Below are 23,143 nucleotides of genomic sequence, written 5' to 3' on the forward strand. Positions count from 1 at the left end.
GGTTTGAGCAGGGTGCTGGCCCACATGGAGTGCTGGCCCGCCCAGCAAGCTGGTCTGAGAGAAGAGCTGGTGCAGCAAGGTGATGCAACAAAAAGAGACTAAAGGAGAGACAGTAAGAGACACGGCAGACAAGGGAGCTGAGGTAGCACAGGAGCTCAACCTCTCTCCCACTCCAGGAGGTACCAGGATTGGTTCCTGGCGCTGCCTAAAGAGAAGATAAGCAGACACAGAAGAATGCACAGTGAATGGACACAGAGAGCAGACAGTAAGCATAGAACAGCAAGGGGGGTAGGAATAAATAAATACTAAAAAAAAATAAAGTTAAATTAATTCTCTTTATATCTTGGGTAATGATGTATTTTCTACTCTGAAAAGTTAGTGCTGGGTCTGTGGTTGAAATCTGAAGGACCAGTATCTGTGTTGACAATCCAGGAAAATCATTCTTCTCAGATACATTTGCTATTTGTTACTCTGGCATTTCACTATCTAGAAACTGCTTTTGTCCTAGAGAAGGAAAATGATTTAGTTTAGTGTATTGCAGAGCAAAGTTTGAGGTTATGGCTTCCCCATAAACCTTGTTTTGCTCTTTAATGTATTATTTCTTAATAATAATTTGGACCCCTACTGATTTAGACTTGGGTATAACTACTTTATCTCAGGCTTTCTGTCCAGGAGCACTAATAATTTATGGGAGACTATAGATCTACTGCCCATTATGGTAGCCCCTAGCTATAAATTTGGGTATTGAAATGTAACTGGAATTAGAAATTCATTTCTTTAGCTATACTAGCCAATTTCCAGTTGCTCAGTAACCACATATGTTACTAGCTGCTGTATTGGACAGCACAGATAGAATATTTCCATCATTACAGAAAGTTTATTGGGCAGTGCTGACTATAATATATGTAATTCAAGTTTGGTAGCCGGGGCTACTTAAAATTAAAATACACATAATCACTAATTTGTAAGGTTTATTGGTATTATAAAAACTCAGTAATTCAATCTCAAATTTGCCAAGTATTAACTGTGATGTCACCTTTGCTTTATAGAAATTGCTCTAGGTTTTTATTTTGCCAACCATGTTTCTGGCGATTGTTGTTTTTTTTCTTGATGGAACAGACATGGAAAAAATATATTCTTTGTTCCATTTGCCTGATGAAGGACAAAAATGTACTGATTGTGGTCCCTCATTTTTCAGGAAGCGAGAGCCTACTCTGAGCAGACTGGGGTTGGTCCCCTGCCTGTTGTTTTGTTCAATGGCATGCCCTTTGAAAAGGAGCAGCTGGATCCTGATGAGTTGGAAACCATCACAATGCACAAAATCCTGGAGACCACAACTTTCTTTCAAAGAGCGGTGTATTTGGTGAGTGGCATTTCAAGGCCAATTTTTAAAGAGAACAGTTTGGTTGACTGGTTGTAGGTTTCATAGTATCTGTCTTTATTAATGTTACATATTTGGTAAGATATGGTTCTCATACATTTCTTCCTTAATCATGTTTTCCTTCAGTTCATGCACTATATTTAAGGTAGCTGATTTAAATTATGAGTAACTGGAATTGTTGGGCCAAAGGGTAATACACACTTTAAATTTTGAATGAAATTCACTGTTAAAAGGTAGGATATGCACATTATATAAAATTAAAAATGTGCAGAGGTGTAAATGAAGAGACACTCTCCCATTCACTCCTGTCCCCTGCCACTCATGTTCTCTTTCTAGAAATAACCACTGTGTGTGTGTGTTTAGAATAGCTGGATCAAAAGATATGTATTTTCTAAATTTGGGTAGATGTTGCTAAATTGCTCTTCTTGAGCTGTATAGGCTTCTAATTGGAAAAAAATGAACTTTTGTAAGAGTGACCAAAGTTGTATACATGGACTTAAATGTATGGTGAGGCAGGTAGTATGTTGGTAAGTCTTTTGAGTTATGTGGCCAGTTCATATGTTTATTATTAGATTACAGTTTGAAAATTTGTCTGTTAAGTTTGCACTCTTGAATAAAGTAGCCGCCATAGTATCTAATTCAAATTTTTCAGACTTGAATATGTATATTTTGTTCACATCTATCTTTCCCTTGAGTATCACTATAAAATAAGCTTTTATAGGAAATATTCTAAGTATAAAAAATTGCAAGTTACCACAGCCATTGATACTTACCTCCGAGTCTACCTTCAAAGCACGACTATTTCTATAATATAAGGCATATGAAAAGGAAGAAATGGTAAATGAGTTCTGCTTGCCCAGTATAAACTGTGACTCTGGAGGTGTAGGGTTACTTGGATGCCTGAGATTGATAAAACCTGGGGTGATTTTTATCTAAGTATGTTAATTGCTTCAGAGGAGGCCTCTGTCTTTCTCCTTTAGGGAGCTAAGCATAAGCAGATACCAGGGCGGATTTAAACTTATGTTAACTCTTATAATTTGTAGAGGTTGCCTTTTCTCAGGAGAAAGAATAGTGTGAGGGGAGACCAGATAAAATGGGTTTGCATTTCATATTAATTTGTCATTAGTTCTGTGACTAAGTTGTTTAACCTTCTGTGCCTCAGCTTTCTCATCTGTAAAATAGAAATAAATAAAATCTGTCTCGTACTATGAAAGAGTTAGAGATACTGTATATAAAGTACCCAGCACATACTTGGCCATTATAGGGACCCAGAAGATGGTGACTTCTGTTCTTAGCTGTTATCAACACATTAGCTATTACAGAGTTAGCAAATTTTTAGTTCCTAAGAATTGTTATTGATCAAGTGAGCTTAACCCTTTCACCCTTTTGTCCTTACTGTAGGGTGAACTGTCGCATGATCAGGATGTGGTGGAGTATATCATGAATCAGCCAAATGTTGTTCCACGGATCAATTCTAGGATCTTGACAGCTGAACGAGAGTACCTGGATTTAACAGCAACTAGTAAGGAGCATTGCAGCGATAACTTTTTGTTTTTTTGTTTGCTTTAAAAAATTTTTCTTTATAGTCTTTGTACCTATTGAAGTGTAATGTTCAGAATATAATCCAAGATCATGACAAAATTTTATGTTTAAACTCATTGCACCCAGACTTCATAATATGAGCTTTCAAATTCACAAGTTTCCTCCAAAGGGAGAGAAATCCTTCCTGGATAAAAGCTTTGAAAATGGATGATTGGGGCAGGTGGGCAGGGTAGGTGGACCTTTGCAAAATATCCATTGCTATGGCAATACCAAACTAAACAGGCATTGGGCAGTAAGAATGGGCTTTCACTGTTGGCGTCTTCACAAGTCAGAAGCAGTTCAGCGGCTTGCTTTCCTTCATCCTCATTCTAGAATCAGTCAGCAATGATACTGACTAATATCTTAACTAATTTTACTCTGAGAACCTAAGAATGCCTTTGAAAAAAATACAGCTCTGTTGAGGTAGTTTATATGCCATAAAGCTCAACCTTTTAAAGTGTAAAATTCAGTGGTTTTAGTATGTCCACAAGGTCGTGCAGTCATCATCACCATCAGCATTATCATCACCTCCCCTAAAATCCATGCCCTCATTAGCAGTCAGTCCCCATTTCTGCTTTCCCCCAGCCCCTGACAACCACTGATCTGCTGCCTGTCTCTCTGCATTTGCCTTCTAGAGTTCTGACTGAAAGGCTAGTTGGCAGGCAGTATGCATTGTTGAGCACAAGGATAGATGAGTAAAAGGGTGGACATAGGAATAGATGGACAGATGGGCAAGCAAGCTGTGTGTGGTATTGGGCCTTGGTGCCAGGGTGTACAAGCGCAGAAGGTCAGAGAGGTTGCTAGAGCCGGGTTTCTACTACCTGGCTGGAGACCATTTTGTAGATAGGAAGCTGGGTAGTTCAGATCAAGTGGAAGACTTGAAGGATCTGGAATTTTAGCAAGAGGAATCTGAGAGGAAATGATTCATCAGAGCAGTGCCCTTGGGCACTAAGTGGAAAAGGTACATATCTAAAAATAATGAAAATGACCTTCTGTTTCTATTAAGGTTAAAAAAATAATAATAACCAAAAAAACCCATAATTTTGTCAAGCATGGAAAAATGATCAGTTTTCTTATATATTTCCTTTCCCATTCAACCTCTTCACCCTTCCTCCCCCCAGTAGATTAGAGGAGAGCTTATTCCAGTGGCTGGATTATGGAAGGGAGAGATGGAGTTAAGGGATCTCAAAGAGATTGTTGTCCAGTAGTTAGATGATAGAAGTGGGAGTAGACTACATTTAAACCGTAAACTGACATGTACATGTATAATAATTATGTGAGATAATATAAATTGTTCATCAACTTTGTGACTTAACATGTGGTTTATGTGGGAGGGGTCATGTGAACTTGTTCATCTACTTTGTACACATGCATTTTATAAAGCTTGTAGTATGGTCAAACCAGGTAATCTGCTGAATATTAACAGTAGCTTAAGCTATATTTCAGTATATTGAGCACATTACCTAGAAATTTGTTTTAATTGTTTTCTTTTTTCTTTTTCAGATAACTTCTTTGTGGATGATTTTGCTAGGTTTACTGTCTTGGATTCCCAAGGCAAGACTGCTGCTGTAGCCAACAGTATGAACTATTTGACAAAGAAAGGTAACCTGCTTTAGGCTTACGTGGGAGTCAGCATTTTTTTTTTTAGGAACTGAACAATAATTCAATCTTCAGTGTGTGTTGGGAAAGAGATATCATAATTTTCTTTTGTTAATTATTTCTTATAATGTTTCAAGTCTATAAATGACGTGTTTAAAGTTTCTTTATATATATCTGAAATTTCGATGTTCTTTCTATAAATTTGGTATGAAATAGTAAAGTCAGAAGGAAAAACCTTTCAGTCTACAAAATGGAGCAACATTTATGATATTAAATGGGGCAATGGATTGAGAATTGGTTTGACTTGCCTGCTTCACTGTTAGGTAAAAGGGTAATAGCTCTGGAAAGTTTTGTATTTTTTAAACTGATCTTTAGTGTTTTTATTCAGGGTGGATTGTATAAAGTGATGGCCCTTTCCATTGTGAACAGATAATTTTTCAAATCTGGTCACACTTATTCCCCTTTTAAAGAACTGATTTTCATTTAAGGTAGCTACGTTTATCTTCATGTATTCTTCTTTTAGAGGAATTTCTAGTTTCCCAAACAATTATAAGTACAGGCAATCGCTCCATCACTCCTCAAAGAAATCAGTTCTCAGGGGGAACTGGAACAACCATGATAAGTGATGTGGGAGTTTCTGCCTTTATTTGAGCCCCCAAGTATAGAACTTAAGGAGCAGAAAGAAGAATAGGTCATGTTAGGTATTATTTAAAGTTTTGACTCTTATAATAGGCCTTAATTATAGAAATGACATTTTCTTTTCTTCTACTCTTTTCCCTTTACCTTTCGTCCAGGAATGTCCTCCAAGGAAGTCTATGGTAACTTAAAATTTCAGAATGATCTATTACTTTTTTCATTATCTTATGTGATTTCAGGGATCATTGTCATTCAGAATGTATTAATACTTTATTGTGATGTTTCTGCAACTTGTGGGTAACAGTAGGCTAGATCAGTGCAGATAAATTTGGCATAAATATTTGCAAAGATTCTATTTCAGCAAGTTACAAATTAATGATTAAAGCTTTCATGTTACTCACATGTTCAGACTTTTTTTCATTTTACTTGCTAACAGATGTCCACACTGTACTAGAATTAGCTACTGCATGTGCCTAGTTTGTAATTCTTCCACATGGAAAGCTACCCTGCTTTTGTTCTTGTATAGTGGTTTCATTAATTTTGCTTTGTATCTATACTGAACTTGTCATTTTCTTTTATTTTGCATGGTTTTCAGAAATTATTTGGCTTAGTAAATGTTGAAACATAGCATGTGTGTTGTTTTTTTCTCTAGCTCAATATGTTGTTTTTGTTTTCCAACAGATGATTCTTTTATTAGGCCAATTACTTTTTGGATTGTTGGGGATTTTGATAGCCCTTCTGGAAGGCAGTTATTGTATGATGCTATCAAACATCAGGCAAGTATTTATAACTTCCTTTCGTATTTTTAAAAAAATATATTTTATTTCTCCCCCATGCTGTTCCCCCGTTGTCTGCTCTCCATGTCCATTTGCTGTGTGTTCTTCTATGTCTGCTTGTATTCTCATTAGGGGGCTCAGGGAACTGTTCCTGGTACCTTTCGGAGTGGGAGAGAGGCAGTTACTCTCTTGTGCCACCTCAACTCCCTGTTCTGCTATGTCTTCATATTTTCTCTCCTCTCTGTCTCTTGTTGTGTCATCTTGTTGCGCGAGCTCTCTGTGTCGGCCAGCACTCTTGTGCATGGTGGCTTTCCCGCCCAAGGTGGCATTCTCACACAGAGCAGCTCTCCTGCGCGGGGCCGCATTCCCGCATGGGCCAGCACTCCGTGAGGGGCCAGCTTGCCCTCACCAGGAGACCCCGGGCATCGAACCTGAACCTTCTGTATGGTAGATGGGAACCTAATTGGTTGAGCCACGTCCATTTCTCCCTTTCGTATTTTTGTTTGAGGCTCCACTTGTTCTCTGGGGTCTGTATCCTGATGAAATTGGTCTGGTGGGAAGGTATAGGGGTCCTGATTCCTTAAGTCCTGAAGGAAATGAGCGTTGTTTCTGCAGAGGTCTGCCAGCTGGTATGAAAGAAAAGCAAAGACTGCAGCACTATGCTTTGTTTAAGGGAATATAGATTCTCTTCATGACAAATAATGAGCTGGTCCTTGTAAGTTATTGCATGACTATTGGTGCTCTCGCTGCAGGGAAGCTGGGAGGATCTTGCCGCATATTGCAGTGGGAAACAGGCTGCTTATGGGGAGAGAGACCAGGCGTGGGGGTGCCATGCAGGCCTACCAGGGAGTCTTCTCATTAGAGCAGATCTCAGCTCCCAGAGGCATACACCCAGAGATGCTCTGGAAAATCTACTGCACGTCAGTAGTGGAACTTGAGTGAAAGGCAATGGAGAATGTGACATTAAAATTCTTTTTCCTGAGCTATTTCAGATTGGTCTTCATCCAAATGCCACAAGCTTCCTTGTTTCCCCTTTCTGCCCCATCCCCTAGGAAGGTGTACTGTAATAAGGGCGCATCCAGGTGGTTTCCATTTCAGTGGCATATGGAGCACCCTTTATGTCCAGTACAGCAGATTAGGTGCCATTGCCAGTTCAAGGGTGAATTAGGTGCAGTTTTCATGGGTGTAGACAGACCTGTGTTTAAGGCACTCTAACTCAAATGGATAAATGCACAAATGGAGATAGAGGAGAAGCACAGGGAGGGAGAGGTTAATGTGTTAAATGATATCTTAATTGAAGTAAAATATGGCACAAAAGAAGTGCAGAAACCACAGGGTACACAGTGTCACAAAAGAACTCGAACACAGAGCCACCACCAAGTCAAGAAATAAAGAATTAGCAAATTCCCGAAGGCTTCTCCTGCATGTGCTCCCAATCATTTCCTCTCTTCTCACATCGTAGAATAGTTGGTGTGTATTTGAACTTTAAATGGAATCTGGTGTCTTCTTTTGTGCTGCGTTCTTTGCTCACCATTTTATAAGATTCATCCATGATGTTATTAGTAGTGGTAATTTGTTCTTTTTCCATTGTGTAGTATTGTATCATATGGCTATACCACAAAGTTGTTTACTTGATGGACAATTGAGTTGTTTCTAGTTTGGGGCTATTATGAAGAATGCTGCTATGAATATTCTTGTACATGTCCTTTGAAACACATAAGTAAGACTGTCTTTTGCCTATGTTCCTTTTTTTTTTTTAAGATTTATTTATTTCTCTCCCCTTCCCCCCGAGTTGTCTACTCTCTGTGTCTATTCGCTGTGCATTCTTCTGTGACCGCTTCTGTCCTTCTCAGTGGCACCGGGAATCTTTTTGTTGCATCTTCTTGTGTCAGCTCTCCGTCTGTGCGGTGCCATTCCTGGGCAGGCTGCGCTTTCTGTCGCGCTGGGCGGCTCTCCTTACGGGGTGCTCTCCTTGCGCGTGGGGCTCCTCTATGCGGGGAACACCCCTGTGTGGCAGGGCACTGCGCGCATCAGCACTGCGCATGGGCCAGCTCCACACGGGTCAAGGAGGCCCGGGGTTTGAATCGCGGACCTCTATGTGGTAGGCGGACGCCTTAACCACTGGGCGAAGTCTGCTTCCCTGCTTATGTTCTTGATACAAGCTCTCTTTTGGTTATAGGAGTTCAAAATATCTTCTTCCACATGAATTCTTGCCTTCTTACCCAGGGAAAGAGTAGTTCTTACTAGGAATCTGGAAGGGCCTTGTGAAGAAAGAAGGATTTGAACTGCGTTTTGAAGAATGGTTGAACTTTAGGAAGTGAAGATAGGCAGGTGGGCATTCCACCATGAGGGGCAACATGTGCTGGAAGAATAAAAGCACATGGAGGAAGGGTAGGACCTCGGTGGTCTGTACTGTGTGCTCTGTTTACAGGAGGTAAGAAATGAGGTTGGAAAGGTAGGCTTTGGCCGCCCATTCATGTTGGGCTTTTGATGCCTGGCTCTCGCGTTTGAGTTTTATTCTGAGTGTAGAGAAGAGCATCCAAAGACTTTTATAAGAGTTACTATTTCTTGCTTACAGAGTTTGGCTAATGTTAATGCTGCTTATTAAGAAGTACCTGCCCTCTGACACTTATTTCCCATTTTGTCCCTAGAAGTCCAGTAACAATGTTAGAATCAGCATGATCAATAACCCTGGTGAAGACGTAAGTTATGAGAACACGCAGATCTCCAGGGCAATCTGGGCAGCTCTCCAGACGCAGACCTCCAGCTCCGCCAAGAACTTCATCACCAAAATGGCCAAGGAGGAGACTGCGGAGGCCCTGGCTGCGGGTGCCAGCATCGCAGACTTCTCGGTCGGGGTGAGTCTGCTCTCTAGGAGGCTTCTGTCATTTGCCGTGCAGTTCACTCCCGTGGGGGCAGGGCTGGCCTGTGCCTGACCACAGCCACCCATGGATGCCACTGTCTCAGAGGATGTTTTTTTAATTTGGAAGACTCTTTCCAAGAAACAACAATTATGTCTAATTACTTCTTGGGTTTCAAGATGTGCTTGTTATAAGGCTGTGTATGTTTTAAGCACAAAGCCATTTGTTTTGTACAGTTTTTAAAAGACAGACTACATTTGATTTGTTTGTAGACCAAACAACTGAGATTTGAGTTAGCTGTGAGTTAGAAGCTTATAGGTTCTTGATGTGTTTCCTATAGGAGTCCACATTTGTTCATTATGTTGATTGACTTTTGACAGTGGTTTTTGTAGTTTTAAAATTTCTTGTAAAACAATGAGTTCACTTAAAAGTTTCTCTTAGATAAAAGGCTATCCCTTGAAACAAAATTAGCAAGATTTAAAAATGCAGAATGAAGGTATCATGAAGAATAATTTGCCATTTTGACCAGATCATGTAAAAGAAAAGGAAGTACATGGGAGGTGGGGGAAATTGGGAGGGGGAATGGAAAAGTGAGACACCATAATGTCAATCATTAAAAGGAGTATTACTTTCCACTAAAAGAGCATGTTATGATTTATTCATTATATGGTTTGCTTAATAACAATTACTTTTCCTTAATAACAATTACTCTCCTAGGGCATGGATTTCAGTCTTTTTAAAGAGGTCTTTGAATCTTCCAAAATGGATTTCATTTTGTCTCATGCCATGTACTGCAGGGAGGTTCTGAAGCTGAAGAAGGGACAAAGGGCGGTGATCAGCAATGGAAGGGTGAGGATTTTGTCCTGAGACAAGCTTGACTTCAAGTTAGATCAATGAACAGTCTTTGCAGCACTCTACTCTGAAGCTAGTAATCTCTTCAAACAGCTACTCTTTTCCCAAAGGTGATTAGGGCTTACAAAGTGCTGATGATCATTTTCTGCCCCCCTTATTTTAAAAGAATATGCCTTTTGACGTAAAAGTTCTGGTATGGCACCTTCCTCCTTTCTCGCTGTGTCCGGCCATTATACTAGGTGGTGAGAGTGTGGTCGTTCTCAGAACGTAAACCATAAAGGCTTTAGTCCATAAAGCATTCAACCCCTGTGGGACCATGTCCTTGTAGGTTTACTGTGTAGTTTGTGCATCTATAGAATATGCCAGAGAAATGAGGCCACAGGGGGCACACAAAACTTTAAACTCTTAGCACTTAGGGCAAAATCACCAGTACCTACCATCACATTTTTATTTTGCCTTTGTCATTTATATTCAGTGAGAGTTAGTGAAAACTTCACTGTAATCTTCTTTTACTTCCAAGTTTGCTTTTATATAAAAATACTTAAATAACCATATGAGTTGATTTGCATTTTATTTTTATTTCTTAATCTATTTGATTTATACGTGTACATGCCAGGGGTCTTCGAAGTGATTTGGATGTTAAGGTAGTTGAAGACCTCGTAGAACTCCTTAATTGTTTGCTGTCTACAGGTACTTCTCTAGCACTAACTACCCTGGACTTTTCTTCACAGATCATTGGGCCACTGGAGGATAGTGAGCTCTTTAACCAAGATGATTTCCACCTCCTGGAAAATATCATCTTAAAAACTTCAGGACAGAAAATAAAATCTCATATTCAGCAGCTTCGGGTAGAAGAAGATGTGTAAGTTTTGCCTGAGAAGTTAATTAGTTCATGTCATAGAGGCTCTATTAATTGGACTTTTGCTCATTGGTTGAAGTTAGGATTATATGTTATTCACATATGCTACCTGTTCCATCGTGGTTTATTTGCAACTTTAAAATTTAGTAGTGCTCTTTGAGTCAGGTTTTAATTTATGCTTCTGTTCAATCAACCTGATTTTCTTTCATAGACTGCTATTTAAAGAACTGAATTACCTCTCCCTTTTTCTTTCAAACTTTTTATTTTGGGAAATTCCAGACATAAACAAAAGTAGAGAGGCCTGTTATTTATTATCCTGGAATACTTTTGTACAGAGATACTTTCCCTCATTGTCTGTTTAGATACTCTTGAGTTTAATTTTGTACAAGGAAGAAAAGGCAAATAAAAGGCTTCTTTCCCTTTATTTACCAGTACACAATGATAAATTGTTTCCCTCGCATTCTCTAAAGGTGATGCATTGGTTTTTGTTAGTTGTTTTTTTTTTTTGTCAAATCAATTTTATTGATACATATTAATAAAGCATACAGTCCATCCAAAGTGTACAATCAGTGGTATTTGGTATAATCTCAGAGTTGTGTAATCATCACTTCGGTCATTATTAAAGCATTTTCATTATTCCAATAATAATTATAAATAAAAGCAGACAAAAATCTCATCACCTCCCAACCTCTCTATGCCTCCCCTGCCATACATAGCTGCTACTCTGTTTCCATCGTTATATTTTGTATAGATGGAGTCAAGCAATATGTGGTACCTTATGTCTAATTTCTTTTGCTTAGGATATTTTCTTCTAACATTAATGAAAGATTATTAATATATTACTATATACTACTGTCCATAGTTTGCTTTGATTGTATCTTTACATGGTAGTAACATCTCGTAATGTTTACATACATTTGTTCAGTTTCAAAGAAAAACTGTCTTATATATGCAATATTACCCATACTTATATTTCACATGAGGTTTCACAATGCTATACAGTCCCATGTTACATTTTTTAGCTTTCCTTCCAGTAATATACATGACCTTAGAACTTCCCTTTCAACTAATGTCATACCCACATAATAGCACTGTTAGTTACAGTATGATGTGCTTTCACCATTTCATTCCATTCCCAAAGATTTACAAACAGCCTTTACCAATTCTACACATATTAATCCTCAGCATTCCATTCTCTAACCTCATTCTATTTTCCAATGACCCATATTCTAGTTATTAACTCCATGAGTTAACATAATATATTTAGTTAATAGCACAATTGTAGAGTATTTGTCATTTTGTCTGGCTTGCTTCATTTTACATAATGTCCTCCAGATTCATTCATGCTGTCATGTGCTTTACAACTTCATTTCTTCTTATAGCTGCATAATATTCCATTGTGTGAGTACACCATAGTTTGTTTATCCATTCATTCAATGATGGACACCTCAGTTGTCTCCAACTTTTGGTGATTGTGAAAAATGCCACTATGAATATTGGTGCACAGATGTCTCTTCATGTCACTGCTCTCAATTCTTATGTATATATACCCAGTAGTGGTATTGCCAGGTCACATGGCAAATCTATATTCAACTTCCTTAGGAACTGCCAAAAGTCATCCACAGTGACTGTACCATTCTACATTCCCACCAACAGTGAATAAGTGTTCCTATCTCTCCACATCCTCTCCAGCACTTGTCATTTTAATAGTGGCCATTCTAATAGGTGTGAAATGATATCTCATTGTAGCTTTGATTTGCATTTCCCTAATTGCTAATGATGTTGAACCTTTTTTCCTTTTTTTTTTTTTTTTTTTGCCATTTTTATTTCTTTGGACAAATGTCTGTTCCAGTCTTTGGCCTGATTTTAATTGACTCATTTATCATTTTACTGTTGAGTTGTAGTATTTCTTTATAAATTATGGCTATTAAATGCTTACTGGAGATGTGATTTCCAAATATTTTCTCCCATTGTGTCAACTGCCTTTTCACCCTTTGGACAAAGTCCTCTGAGTTGTGAAGGTGTTTAATTTTGAAGATGTCCCAATTATCTATTTTTTCTTTTGTTGCTTGTGTTTTGAGTGTAAGGTCCAGGAAACCTCCATTTATCACAAGATCTTTAAGATATTTCCCTACATTTTCTTCTAGTAGTTTTATGGTCCTGGCGTTTATATTTAAGTTTTTGATCCACTATGAGCTGAGTTTAATCCATTCATAGTCAATGTTATTATTGTGAAGGCATTTTTATCCTTTGGCTTTCATGTCATGTCTTATTTTTGCCTGTCTTTTTACCCTTTTGCTTATTCTTTCTGATAGTCTTTACTTCTACACTCTCCTCCAAGCCTCTCTCTCTACTCTTTTCTGGCTGCAGAACCCCCTTTAGTGTTTCCTATAGAGCTAGATTCTTAAGAAGTGTACGAACTCTCTTAGTTTCACTTTATCTGTGAATATTATAAACTCATGGTCATGTTTGAAGGACAGTTTTGCTGGGTGAAGAATTCTTGGCTGGCAGTTTTTCTCTTTTATTACCTTACTTACATCATTTCACTGTCTTCTTGCCTCCATGGTTTCTGAAGAGAAATTACCACAAAGTCTTATTGGATGTCCCTTGTATGTGGTGTTTCCCTTCTCCCTTGCTGCTCTCAAAATTTTCTTTTTATATTTGGCATTCTGAATATTATGTGTCTTGGGGTAGGTCTATTAGGATTTATTCTAATTGAAGTACGCTGTGCTTCCTGGACATGTATGTTCATGTCTTTCATGAGAATTGGGAAATTTTTACCTGTTATTTCTTCAAATAGTTTCTGCCTCTTTTCCCTTCTCTTCTTCTGGAATTCCCATAACATGTATGTTGGTATACTTTGTGCTATCATTCAACTCCCTGACTTTGCTAATTTTTTCCCATACTTTTCTCTGTTTTCTTTCTCTTCATTTTCAGCTGTTCTGTTCTCTACTTTGCTGATTCTTTGTTCCATGATTTCAAATTTGCTGTTGTGTGCCTATGTTGTATTTTTAATCTCACTTATTGTGTCTTTCATTCCCATAGGCTCTGTTATTTTTCTATCCAAGATTTCAGAATTTTCTTTGTGCTCACCCAGTGTCGTCTTTTTTTTTTTTAATTTTTTAGATGTTTTGTCTCCCCTTCCTTGCCCACCCCCTCCCCCCAGTTGTCTGCTCTCTGTGTCCATTCACTGTGTGTTCTTCTGTGTCCACTTATATTCTTGTCAATGGCACCAGGAATCTGTGTCTCTTTTTGTTGCATCATCTTGCTGCGTCAGCTCTCCGTGTGTGCGGTGCCATTCCTGGGCAGGCTGCGCTTTTTTTGCACTGGGCGGCTCTCCTTACGGGGCGCACTCCCTGCACCTGGGGCTCCCCTACACGGGGGACACCCCTGCGTGGCACGGCACTCCTTGCGCGCATCAGCACTGCGCATGGGCCAGCTCCACACGGGTCAGGAGGCCCTGGGTTTAAACCCTGGATCTCCCGTGTGGTAGGTAGACACGCTATTCGTTGAGCCAAATCTGCTTCCCCTAGTGTTTTCTTAATATCTTTTATTTCTTTAACCATGTTGTCCTTTGATGCCATGATTTGATTTAGGAAATTTGTATGAACCTCCTTGATTAGTTATTTCAAGTCCTTTGTTTCATCTGGAGCTTTGATTTGTGACTTTGCCTGAGTTATCTTCTTTTTCTTAGTATGGCTTGTATTTTTTGCTGGTGTCTAGGCATTCATTTTCTGATGCTGAGTTTACTGTGATGTTCCGTTTCTCTTCACCTAGGGATTTACTGGTACGTAGCTGCATGCTACCAGTTATTTACTTCTTTATTAAACTTGTTATAGATATTTCAGATTGCCCGTTTTAACTGCTCAAATCAGGTCTGAGGACTGAGTCATGTGGTGGAGGCCAATTTCCAAGGGTGTTGGAGAGTGGGCAGTAAAGGCACCTGCCTTCCTCTTTTGTTTTTTATTTTTCCCATATTTCATGCATTTTTCTGTTCTGCCAGCAGATGGTGTTCTTTGGCAGCCCTCTGCTCAGACCCCGCTACAGGGGAATGCATTCAGGCTAACTCTGTTGTGGGTGGTGCAGAAGCAATGTCTTAAGGGCTGGCCAGGCCTCCCTAACAAACTTTCTCAGGAGTTGTTCTCCCTTGGCCTCCCTCTCCCTACATCCTCAGCAGCTAGCCAGGGCAGTAGTGAAGGTATTTGAGAAGGCAAATTGTCTTTAGCTCCCTGTGCAAACAATGTCAGGGCCACACCCAGCCTGGAAGTCTTCGACCCCTCCAATGCAACAGCCCAATGCAGCTAGCCAAAATCTGAATTTTCTGTAGTGTGTGTCCCTCCCTCTCCCCTTTCTTGAGCCCACAGCTGCTGCAATCTGCTGACTGCTGTTTGCTCCAAGGGTTAGGGGATGGTCAACAGCTACTACTGCTGCCCTTTACTCACAGAATTTTTGCAGCCAGCTGAGACTCCTTTCCTTCATCCCTCTCTCTTCTTGGCGGTGTCTCACCTTCCCCTGGTGTCCAGAGCAACAGAGCAGCCCTCCAAAGAGTCTCTGCCTGTCCTCTAGCTATTTTTCTGGGATAGAAGTGATCCTGCTGCCTCTCTAATCCTCCATCTCCCCAGAAGTCCTTTCTTCTTTTTTTAATATAGGCATTTAGGGCTTTCCCTCTCAGCATTGCTTTCACTGTGTCCTATAAGTTTTTTTTTTAATGAATCAATTTTATGGTACATATTAATAAAACATACAGTTCATCCAAAGTGTACAATCAGTGGTATTTGGTATAATCACATAGTTGTGCATTCATAACTTTAATCATTATTAGAGTGTTTTTATTATTTCAATAATAATAATAAAAAAGCAGACAAATGAAAATTCTTCACCTCTTAATCTCTCTCTTTCCCTTGTTGTACATAGCTGCTATTTCTGGCTCTTCTTGCACAATTATTTATTTATTAAGCTGTTTTATTGAGGAATTTTCACATACCATATGATCTATCCAAAGTGTTCAATCAGTAGATTTTAGTATAATCACAGTGTTGTACATTCATCACCACAAAAACTTTTAGAACATAAACCATAAGTTGTGTTCTCGTTTTCATTCATCTCAAGATATTTACTATTTTCTCTTACAGTTTCTTCTTTCACCCACTGCTTGTTTAGGAGTGTGTTGTTTAGCCTCCACACATTTGTGAATTTTCCTCTTTATCATCCATCTGATTTCCAGTTTCATTCCTTTATGGTCTGAGAAGGTGCTTTGTATAATTTCAGTCTTTTTGTATTTGTTGAAAGTTACCTTGTGACCTAATATGTGGTCTATCCTGGAGAAAGATCCATCAGCACTTGAGAAGAATGTATGACCCATTGATTTGGGATTCATCGTTCTGTGTATGTCTGTTAGGTCTGCTTGTTTATCCTGTTGTTCAAGTTCTCTGTTTCCTTGTTGATCTTCTGTCTAGTTGTTGTATCTAATGACATGAGTGGAGTGTTGAAATCTCCAATGATTATTGTAGAGATCTCTATTTCTCCCTTCAGTTCTGACAGAGTTTGCCTCATATATTTTGAGCAAATATCTATGGTACATGGCTATTTCTGACTTATTTCTTCCTGGTAGATTGTCCCTTTTATTAGTATATAATGACCTTCTTTATCTCTTACAACATTTTTTGTTTTTAAAGTCTGTTTTGTCCAATATTAGTGTAGCTACCCCTGCACTTTTTTGGTTAATGTATGCATGGAGTATCTTTTTCCCAACCTTTCACTTTCAGCCAATTTATATCCCTAGGTTTAAGGTTGGTTTCTTGTAGGCAGCATATGGATTGGATGGCTTATGTTTTTTTATCCTTTTTGTCAGCCTATGTATTTTTTTAAAATATATTTTTATTACAGAAGTTATGAACTTACAGAATGATCATGCACATGTATACAATTCCCGTACAACACCCCTACACTAACACACTACACTGTTGTGCAACATTTGTTACAGATTATGATAATGTTATCATCAGACTATTACCACTATGGTACATAGTGTTCATTTGGCATATTTTTCCCATACTCCTTATTATTACACTGTACACCTTTGGCATTGATGTAAGAATATTAAAGTATTGCTGTTAACTATAATCCATAGATTACATTAATCATATTTTTCTCATGCTTTGTCACATTCCTACCACCCTATGTTAATGACGTACATCTGTTCTAGTTCATAGGACATTCTTGCATTTGTACTATTTTCCAAATTCTCATCCACCTATGGGTTCATTGTGTTATTCAGTCCCTAGATTATCCTCTAGCTTTCAGTTAACATTTACATCCCTAGACTACCCTTTTCAGCCACAATCCCATTTATAAACCAACTGCTACTCAATATGTGTTACCATCAGCTCTATCCATTTCCAGACATCAACAGTCAACTTAATTAAAACTTCTACATTGCTTAAGCCTCAGTACTTCTTCACAGCCCTCTTCTTATCTCCTAATAACCTGTACTCTAGGTTTTAACTCCACACGTTTATTCTTCATATTTAGTTCATATTAGTGAGACCATGCAGTATTTGTCCTTTTGTGTCTGGCTTACTTCACTTAGCATGATGTCTTCAAGATTCATCCGTATTATTGTATGTGTCACAATTTCATTTCTTCTTATTGCAGCATAGTATTCCATCCATATATATATAGCACATTTAGTTTATCCATTCACTAGTTGATGGACACTTGGGTTGTTTCCATCTTTTGGCAATTGTGAATAATGCTGCTATGAATATCAATGTACAGATGTCTGTTTGTGTCACAATTTCAGTTCTTCTGGATACATTCCTAGTGGAGAAATTACTAGATCATATGGCAGTTCTATAGTTAGCTTCCTGAGGAACTGCCAGGCTTTCTTCCATAGCGGTGTCAGCATGTATCTTTTGTTTGGGGAGTTTAATCCACTCAGTCAATGATGTTACTGTAAATGTATTATTTACTTCCACCATTTTATTCTTTGATTTTCATTTGTCATAGCTTATTTTCATCTTTTGGTTATCCTTTCTGCTATTCTTTCTTCTACACTCTATTCTAAGCCTCTCTCTCTTGTGTTTTTCTTTTGGGCTCTAAGGCTTCCTTTGATATTTCCTGCAAAGAGGATTCTTTTTTATGAACTCTCTTAGTTTCTGTTTGTGAATATTTCAAACTCACCTTCATATTTGAAGGACAGTTTTGCTGGGTGAAGAACTGTTGGCTGGCAATTTTTCTCTTTTAGTATCCTAATTGTAGCATACCACTGTCTTCTCACCTCCATGGTTTCTGATGAGAAATCCTCACTCTCTTCCTTGGTGTCCCTTGTATTTGATCGTTTGCTTCTCCCTTGCTGCTCTCAGAATTTTCTCTTTATCTTTGACTTTTGATGTTCTGAGTAGTATGTGTCTTGGAGTAGGTCTATTGAGAATTATTCTGATTTGATTACCCTGTGCTTTTCTTGTACATGAAAATTCATTTCTTTCATGAGAGTTGGGGGATTTTCAGCTATCATTTCCTCAAATATCTCCCCCTGCCCCTTTTTCCTTCCCTTCTCCTTCTGGAAATCCTGTAACTCATATATTGTTGCTCTTCATGTTATAATTCAAGTCTCTGAGCCCCTGTTCATATTTTTTCATTACTTGCTTTCTCTGTTCTTCTCTCTTATTTATTTTAGCTGTTCTGTCTTCTGTATTACTTATTCTTTCTTCTCTCATTCAGGTCTGCTATTGTATGCCTCTAATATGTTTTTGATTTTACCTGTTGTGTAAGATCAAAACTCGTAATTTTTCTATTTAGGATTTCAAAGTCTTCTTTGTGCTTGCTCATTGTCTTCATGTAATTTATCTCTTTAGCCATATTTTCTTTCAACATGTAATTTGATTTAGGAGATTTGTATGAACCTCATAGTTGTTTCAAATCCTTTGTCTCGTGTGACTTTGATATATTCCTTTCTTGGGCCATATCTTTCATTTTCTTAGTATGGATTGTAATTTTTTCCTTATGTCTTGGCATCTGATTATGATGGCAAGTTTCCTCAGATGCTCAGTCTCTCTTTCATAGAAAGTTAGTGGCAGGAGGCTGTGTGCTACTGCCTTTCTTTGGGGTTTGGTTCATCTGTTTTATGTCTTTAGGATTGTCCCTGTTCAGTTGCTGAAATCTGAGTCGTGGACCCAATAATGGGTTGCAGACTTTGCGTGGAGGTGGTAAAGGTCCAAAAGCCTCTTTTACTTGTTTACTTTTACTTTCCTCACATGTGCTTCCTTGGTCTACCAGCTGATGATGCTCTTCCACAGCCCTCTCAGTTCAAAGCCTGGTTGGAGTGTGTTCGGTGGAAGTTATCCAGAGCCTTGCAGATCAGACTTTCTCAGAGGCTGTTCTCCAACCTTTTCTGGCAGCTCCCTCCCTTTTCTTGGATAGGAAATACTTCCACCCGCCTCATCGCTGTCCTCGATTACCAGTCCTGGTCACTAGGGAGGGTGTTTGTGAGAACTGGGTCCCTTATACCCTTCTGGCTCCCAGGGCAAACCATGGTGTGTACCCCCAGCCCCAGCCCAGAAGGGGTTCAGGGACAAAGCAAACCAAATTTGTTGGCCAGTAATTGAAGCAGCCTTACTCTTCATCCTCCCTCTCCCCTTTCCTGGGGAAGTGGACCCTTGTCGCTCCCTCTTTCAGTAGCCACTGGCCTCTGGTGAGAATTCTCTGACCGGAGAATTCTAAGCTGTCTTTTCTGAGTGTGGGGAGATGGGCCCCAGCAGCTGCAGCTTTTACTCACAGTTTCCTGTTGAGATTGTTTTCCTGTGTTTTCCTCTCTCTTCTCAATGGTGTCCACCTTCTTCTGGTGTTCTCAACCCTAGAACATTTTTTTTAGGTAGTTTCTCCCTATCCTCTAGCTTTCTGGGAGAGAAGTGAGTCCTCTGTCTCTCTAATTCGCCATCTTTCTGGAAGTCTTACTGCTAGTTTTTAAATTAATTATTTTAGTGTTGTTATTAACTAATGTATCTTATTTTTTTTGAAATTCAACACTTTAATTTTGATATAAAATTATGTAACTAGTGTATCTTAAGTTATTTTTTTAATGGGAGAAAATAATTTGAGTCGTGCACCTGCTGTGTAACGAACCCATTGTCATGTAGAGGTAGTTTCTCCATTAAACATCAGATGAATGTGTGGTTGGAGAATATAAATTTCAAGTGTTCTTCTGTTATTTTCCTTTGTCTCTTCATGCCAGTTGTCACAGAGTTCACCGTGCATGTCTCAATGAAGTGTTGACTTGGAGAGCTCCCAGTGTAGTCACTTTGCCAAGTCTTGTGTAATAGGAGAGAATATCTTTTTTCATCTCAGCCAATACTGTGACAGCAGATAAAGAGGTCCCTCCTGCCTCCAAGCCTCTTAAGTGTCACCTCTTCCTCTTGCTTAGACCATGGAGTGCTGCCGACTTACAGCAGCCCTGTCCCACAGCCTAGGTTTGGACTGCACCTCCTCTCTGGAGGCTTGGGGGAGCCCTGTGGGCTCTCTGGGGTCTATATAATTGTAAGACCAGGCCCCAAAGACTTGTCTCTTTCCAACCAGAGATGGTTTGTTGTGTGCTCTCCCAGCCCACCTAACCACGGGTCCTTTGAAACACTTGTGACCATGTTGTGGCACATCACAGGAAATGTATTCAGAGTTGGTGTTGAAAAATTGAAACAAAAGAAGTAATTTCATGACGTTGTTTGAGTTCAGTGAGAACCTGTAGAGGCTTGATTCCAGTTTACATGTATTCCTAAGTATGTTTTGAAAATAAGAGTATTTCAGGGTTTAGTCCTCAGTTCAAAATAGAGCATTTTTTTCAGTGTCATGGTTCAGTTCAGTATTTTGGTTAGAAGTGAACTTTAGTAGGGGTGGGGAAAGCAGAAATGCTTTTCTAAGTTGTTTACCCCAGTGTTTTTAATAGTGGAACTGGATAGCTGTTGGTTTAATAGATTATGACCGGGAGCTAAGGTGGCTCAAACATGGGAGGTCCCAGGTTTCGTTCCTAGTGCCTCCTAAAGAGACGAGCAGACACAGAGCCCACAGCAAATGGACACTGAGCACAGACAAGTGTAACACAACGAGGTGGCGGGGGAGGGAGGGATAAAGAGAAATAAATCTTAAAAAAAAAAGGTTATGATTATCCATGAATATAGTACTATGCAGTCATTAAAAATATTGATGTACACTTGTTTTATTAACCAGCAAAAAGTTATTTATAATATATTGTTAGGTAAAAAGCAGCTTACCAAATAGTATAATCCTATTTTTAAGTATTTAAAAGTAGAGAAGAATTATGAACTAAATTTTCAGTGTCTATTTCTTGCCAATAGTGTTGTGTGTAATCTTAGTTTTCTCCTGTGTACTTTTTCTTTTTGAATGTTTTCCAGTGACTTACTACTCTAATAATCGTAAAAGTAATAAAGTTATTTAAAAGTGAGTTGGGGCAGTTGTAAATAACTGATAGCCCAGCCCCAAGCTAGTTGAGCAGTTATAATATTTACAGGAACCCTGCAAAGTAGGTTTTAGAACTCCATTCACAAAGGGGAAAGTAAGTAACTACTCCAAGGTCATGAAGCTCATCAGTTATCAAATCAGTGCTTTATCTCATGCCTGTCAGCACAAAGTCTTATGTTTTCTTCAAACCATCTTTTCAGTGTTCAGTATGTTCAGCAATAATTGGAAAGACCTTCAGTCAGAGAGATGCTGAATTTTCCCTATCCCCGTCTTTCAGAGCCAGTGACTTGGTCATGAAGGTGGATGCTCTCCTCTCAGCTCAGCCGAAAGGAGATGCAAGAATTGAATACCAGTTTTTTGAAGACAGACACAGGTATGGTAAATTTGTGCATGTTCTGGACTATTGCATTTTTAAGGTGCCTTTACAATAGCGCCTTTGAATTTATATATAAGTTCTTACAAAATTGAACATTTTGTTTTGCATGCAGTTTTCAGCCCTGATATATATGTATATACAGCTCTCGGTTGCATAAAAATTGACATTTATTTCTAAGTAAATCCTAAGTAATTCTGAATGCAATCTTTAAAGTCTTTAATAGAGCAGTTGTAATTTTCTGATATTCAGGAATCAAGAGAGGTTGATAAAGCACTTGTCTCTTTTATCTTTAAGACAAAGTTTAGCATTATAAAGAAGTCCTTGCCTTTTTCTTCTCCAATTTTTATTTTGAAAAATTTCAGTCCTAGAGATTCTTTGAAAGGATGTGACAGTAAATACCCAAATATTTTTAACTTAGATTTTCCAGTTGTTAACATCATGCCACTTTTGCTTTATCTTTGCTGTTTGTGGGGATGTATAGGAGAAAACACATGCATATGTGTAGAGATAATGTATATTGATATGTATGTATACAAACATACATAAACATTGTGTTTTTTTTCCTGAACTGTTTGAAAATACATTGCAGGCATTGACACGCGCTCCTGAATTCTTTGTCATATATCTCCTAACTACTAGAACTTTCTCCTGCATAGCCTATTAGCATATCAAAGAAATTTAACTTGATATAGTTATATTAAGGAATACAATGTCCACATTCAAATTTCTCCAGTGTCCCGTAATGACCTCTTTTAACTCTTATTTTTTTGTTTTTGTTTTTTTCGGGGAAAGGGAGGGTCCAGCTCACAATGTACAGTTAGTTGTGTTTCTTTATTCTCCTTTCATATAGAAGAGTATCCTGCTTTTTTTGTGTCTTATGGCATTGATGCTTTTGAAGGGTCCAGACAAGTTGCCTTGCAGCGTATCTCACAGTCTGGGTTGTATTCAGGCTAAGTGGTTCTTAGGAAGAAGTTGATGTGTGTAGCCCTGGCTTTACCTGGCAAATACACATCTTAACTACACCTCAGAACACCTGGGAGGCTTTCCCTTCAGATTCCTGGACCCTCCCCTTCTTTGATTCTGATTTGACTTGTTCGATGTATATTAGACCTTGGTTTCTTAAAACTGTGCTTTCTCACAGCCATTCCTTGGGGGAATCAAATTTGAGTGGTCAGACTGTTGGATGAATCCAGCCTGGAATGGAGACCCTCTCTCTTTGCACTGGCACTCTCTTTTTATGTTGCCAGCAAGTGGAGGCTTTTGTGGCTCCTTGCTAATCCCAGCTGGATTTTGCCCACATGCACTAGGGGTTTTATCACCTCAAACTCTGTACTTCTGGGAAGTAATTCATTCTCTGGTTACCTAGTGCAGGAAACATTTCCTGATTGACCTGCCATCTTGTTGGCCTTGCATGGCCAAGAGAGCGAGTCCTGGGCTTCTGAAGAACTCTCCCTATCAGGGTACTGCTCTCTCCATGAGTCTATTGTTTTATATAATTAAAATGCTCTATTTACAAATTCTATCATGGTAAAAATAAAATAAGAATTGGGGAGCAGATGTTGTATAAGTGGTTGAACACCTTCCCATGTACAGGGTACTGGGTTCAAATACCTTAAAATACCTTAAAATACCTTAAAATACCTTAAAAAAAGTATTAGAATTAACTGTAATTGGAGAATTCTTATTGGGATTATGTAAATTAATTGGGTGTTATATTTCAATTGGAAGTTTATTACTTATGCTGGAAACTAA

The 23,143-nt window shown here is 38.7% G+C and overlaps 1 protein-coding gene across 5 annotated transcripts in view; it reads left to right on the top strand.

Moving 5' to 3' along the window:
* The window catches only part of UGGT1 (UDP-glucose glycoprotein glucosyltransferase 1), a 111,350-nt gene that overhangs the window by 53,967 nt on the left and 34,240 nt on the right, over positions 1-23,143 (top strand). For 4 of the 5 annotated variants that reach the window (XM_004457806.5, XM_071216499.1, XM_071216498.1 and 1 more), the window contains 9 exons: positions 1,199-1,363; positions 2,783-2,903; positions 4,466-4,564; positions 5,356-5,379; positions 5,879-5,973; positions 8,625-8,831; positions 9,552-9,683; positions 10,418-10,548; positions 21,293-21,388. In XM_004457806.5, coding sequence (XP_004457863.1) covers positions 1,199-1,363; positions 2,783-2,903; positions 4,466-4,564; positions 5,356-5,379; positions 5,879-5,973; positions 8,625-8,831; positions 9,552-9,683; positions 10,418-10,548; positions 21,293-21,388 — 1,070 coding nt within the window. The remainder of the gene's footprint in view (positions 1-1,198; positions 1,364-2,782; positions 2,904-4,465; positions 4,565-5,355; positions 5,380-5,878; positions 5,974-8,624; positions 8,832-9,551; positions 9,684-10,417; positions 10,549-21,292; positions 21,389-23,143) is intronic. The other variant, XM_071216497.1, reaches the window with a different exon arrangement.

This window comes from Dasypus novemcinctus, chromosome 7 (assembly GCF_030445035.2).
Source record: "Dasypus novemcinctus isolate mDasNov1 chromosome 7, mDasNov1.1.hap2, whole genome shotgun sequence".
NCBI classification, from domain to species: domain Eukaryota; kingdom Metazoa; phylum Chordata; class Mammalia; order Cingulata; family Dasypodidae; genus Dasypus; species Dasypus novemcinctus.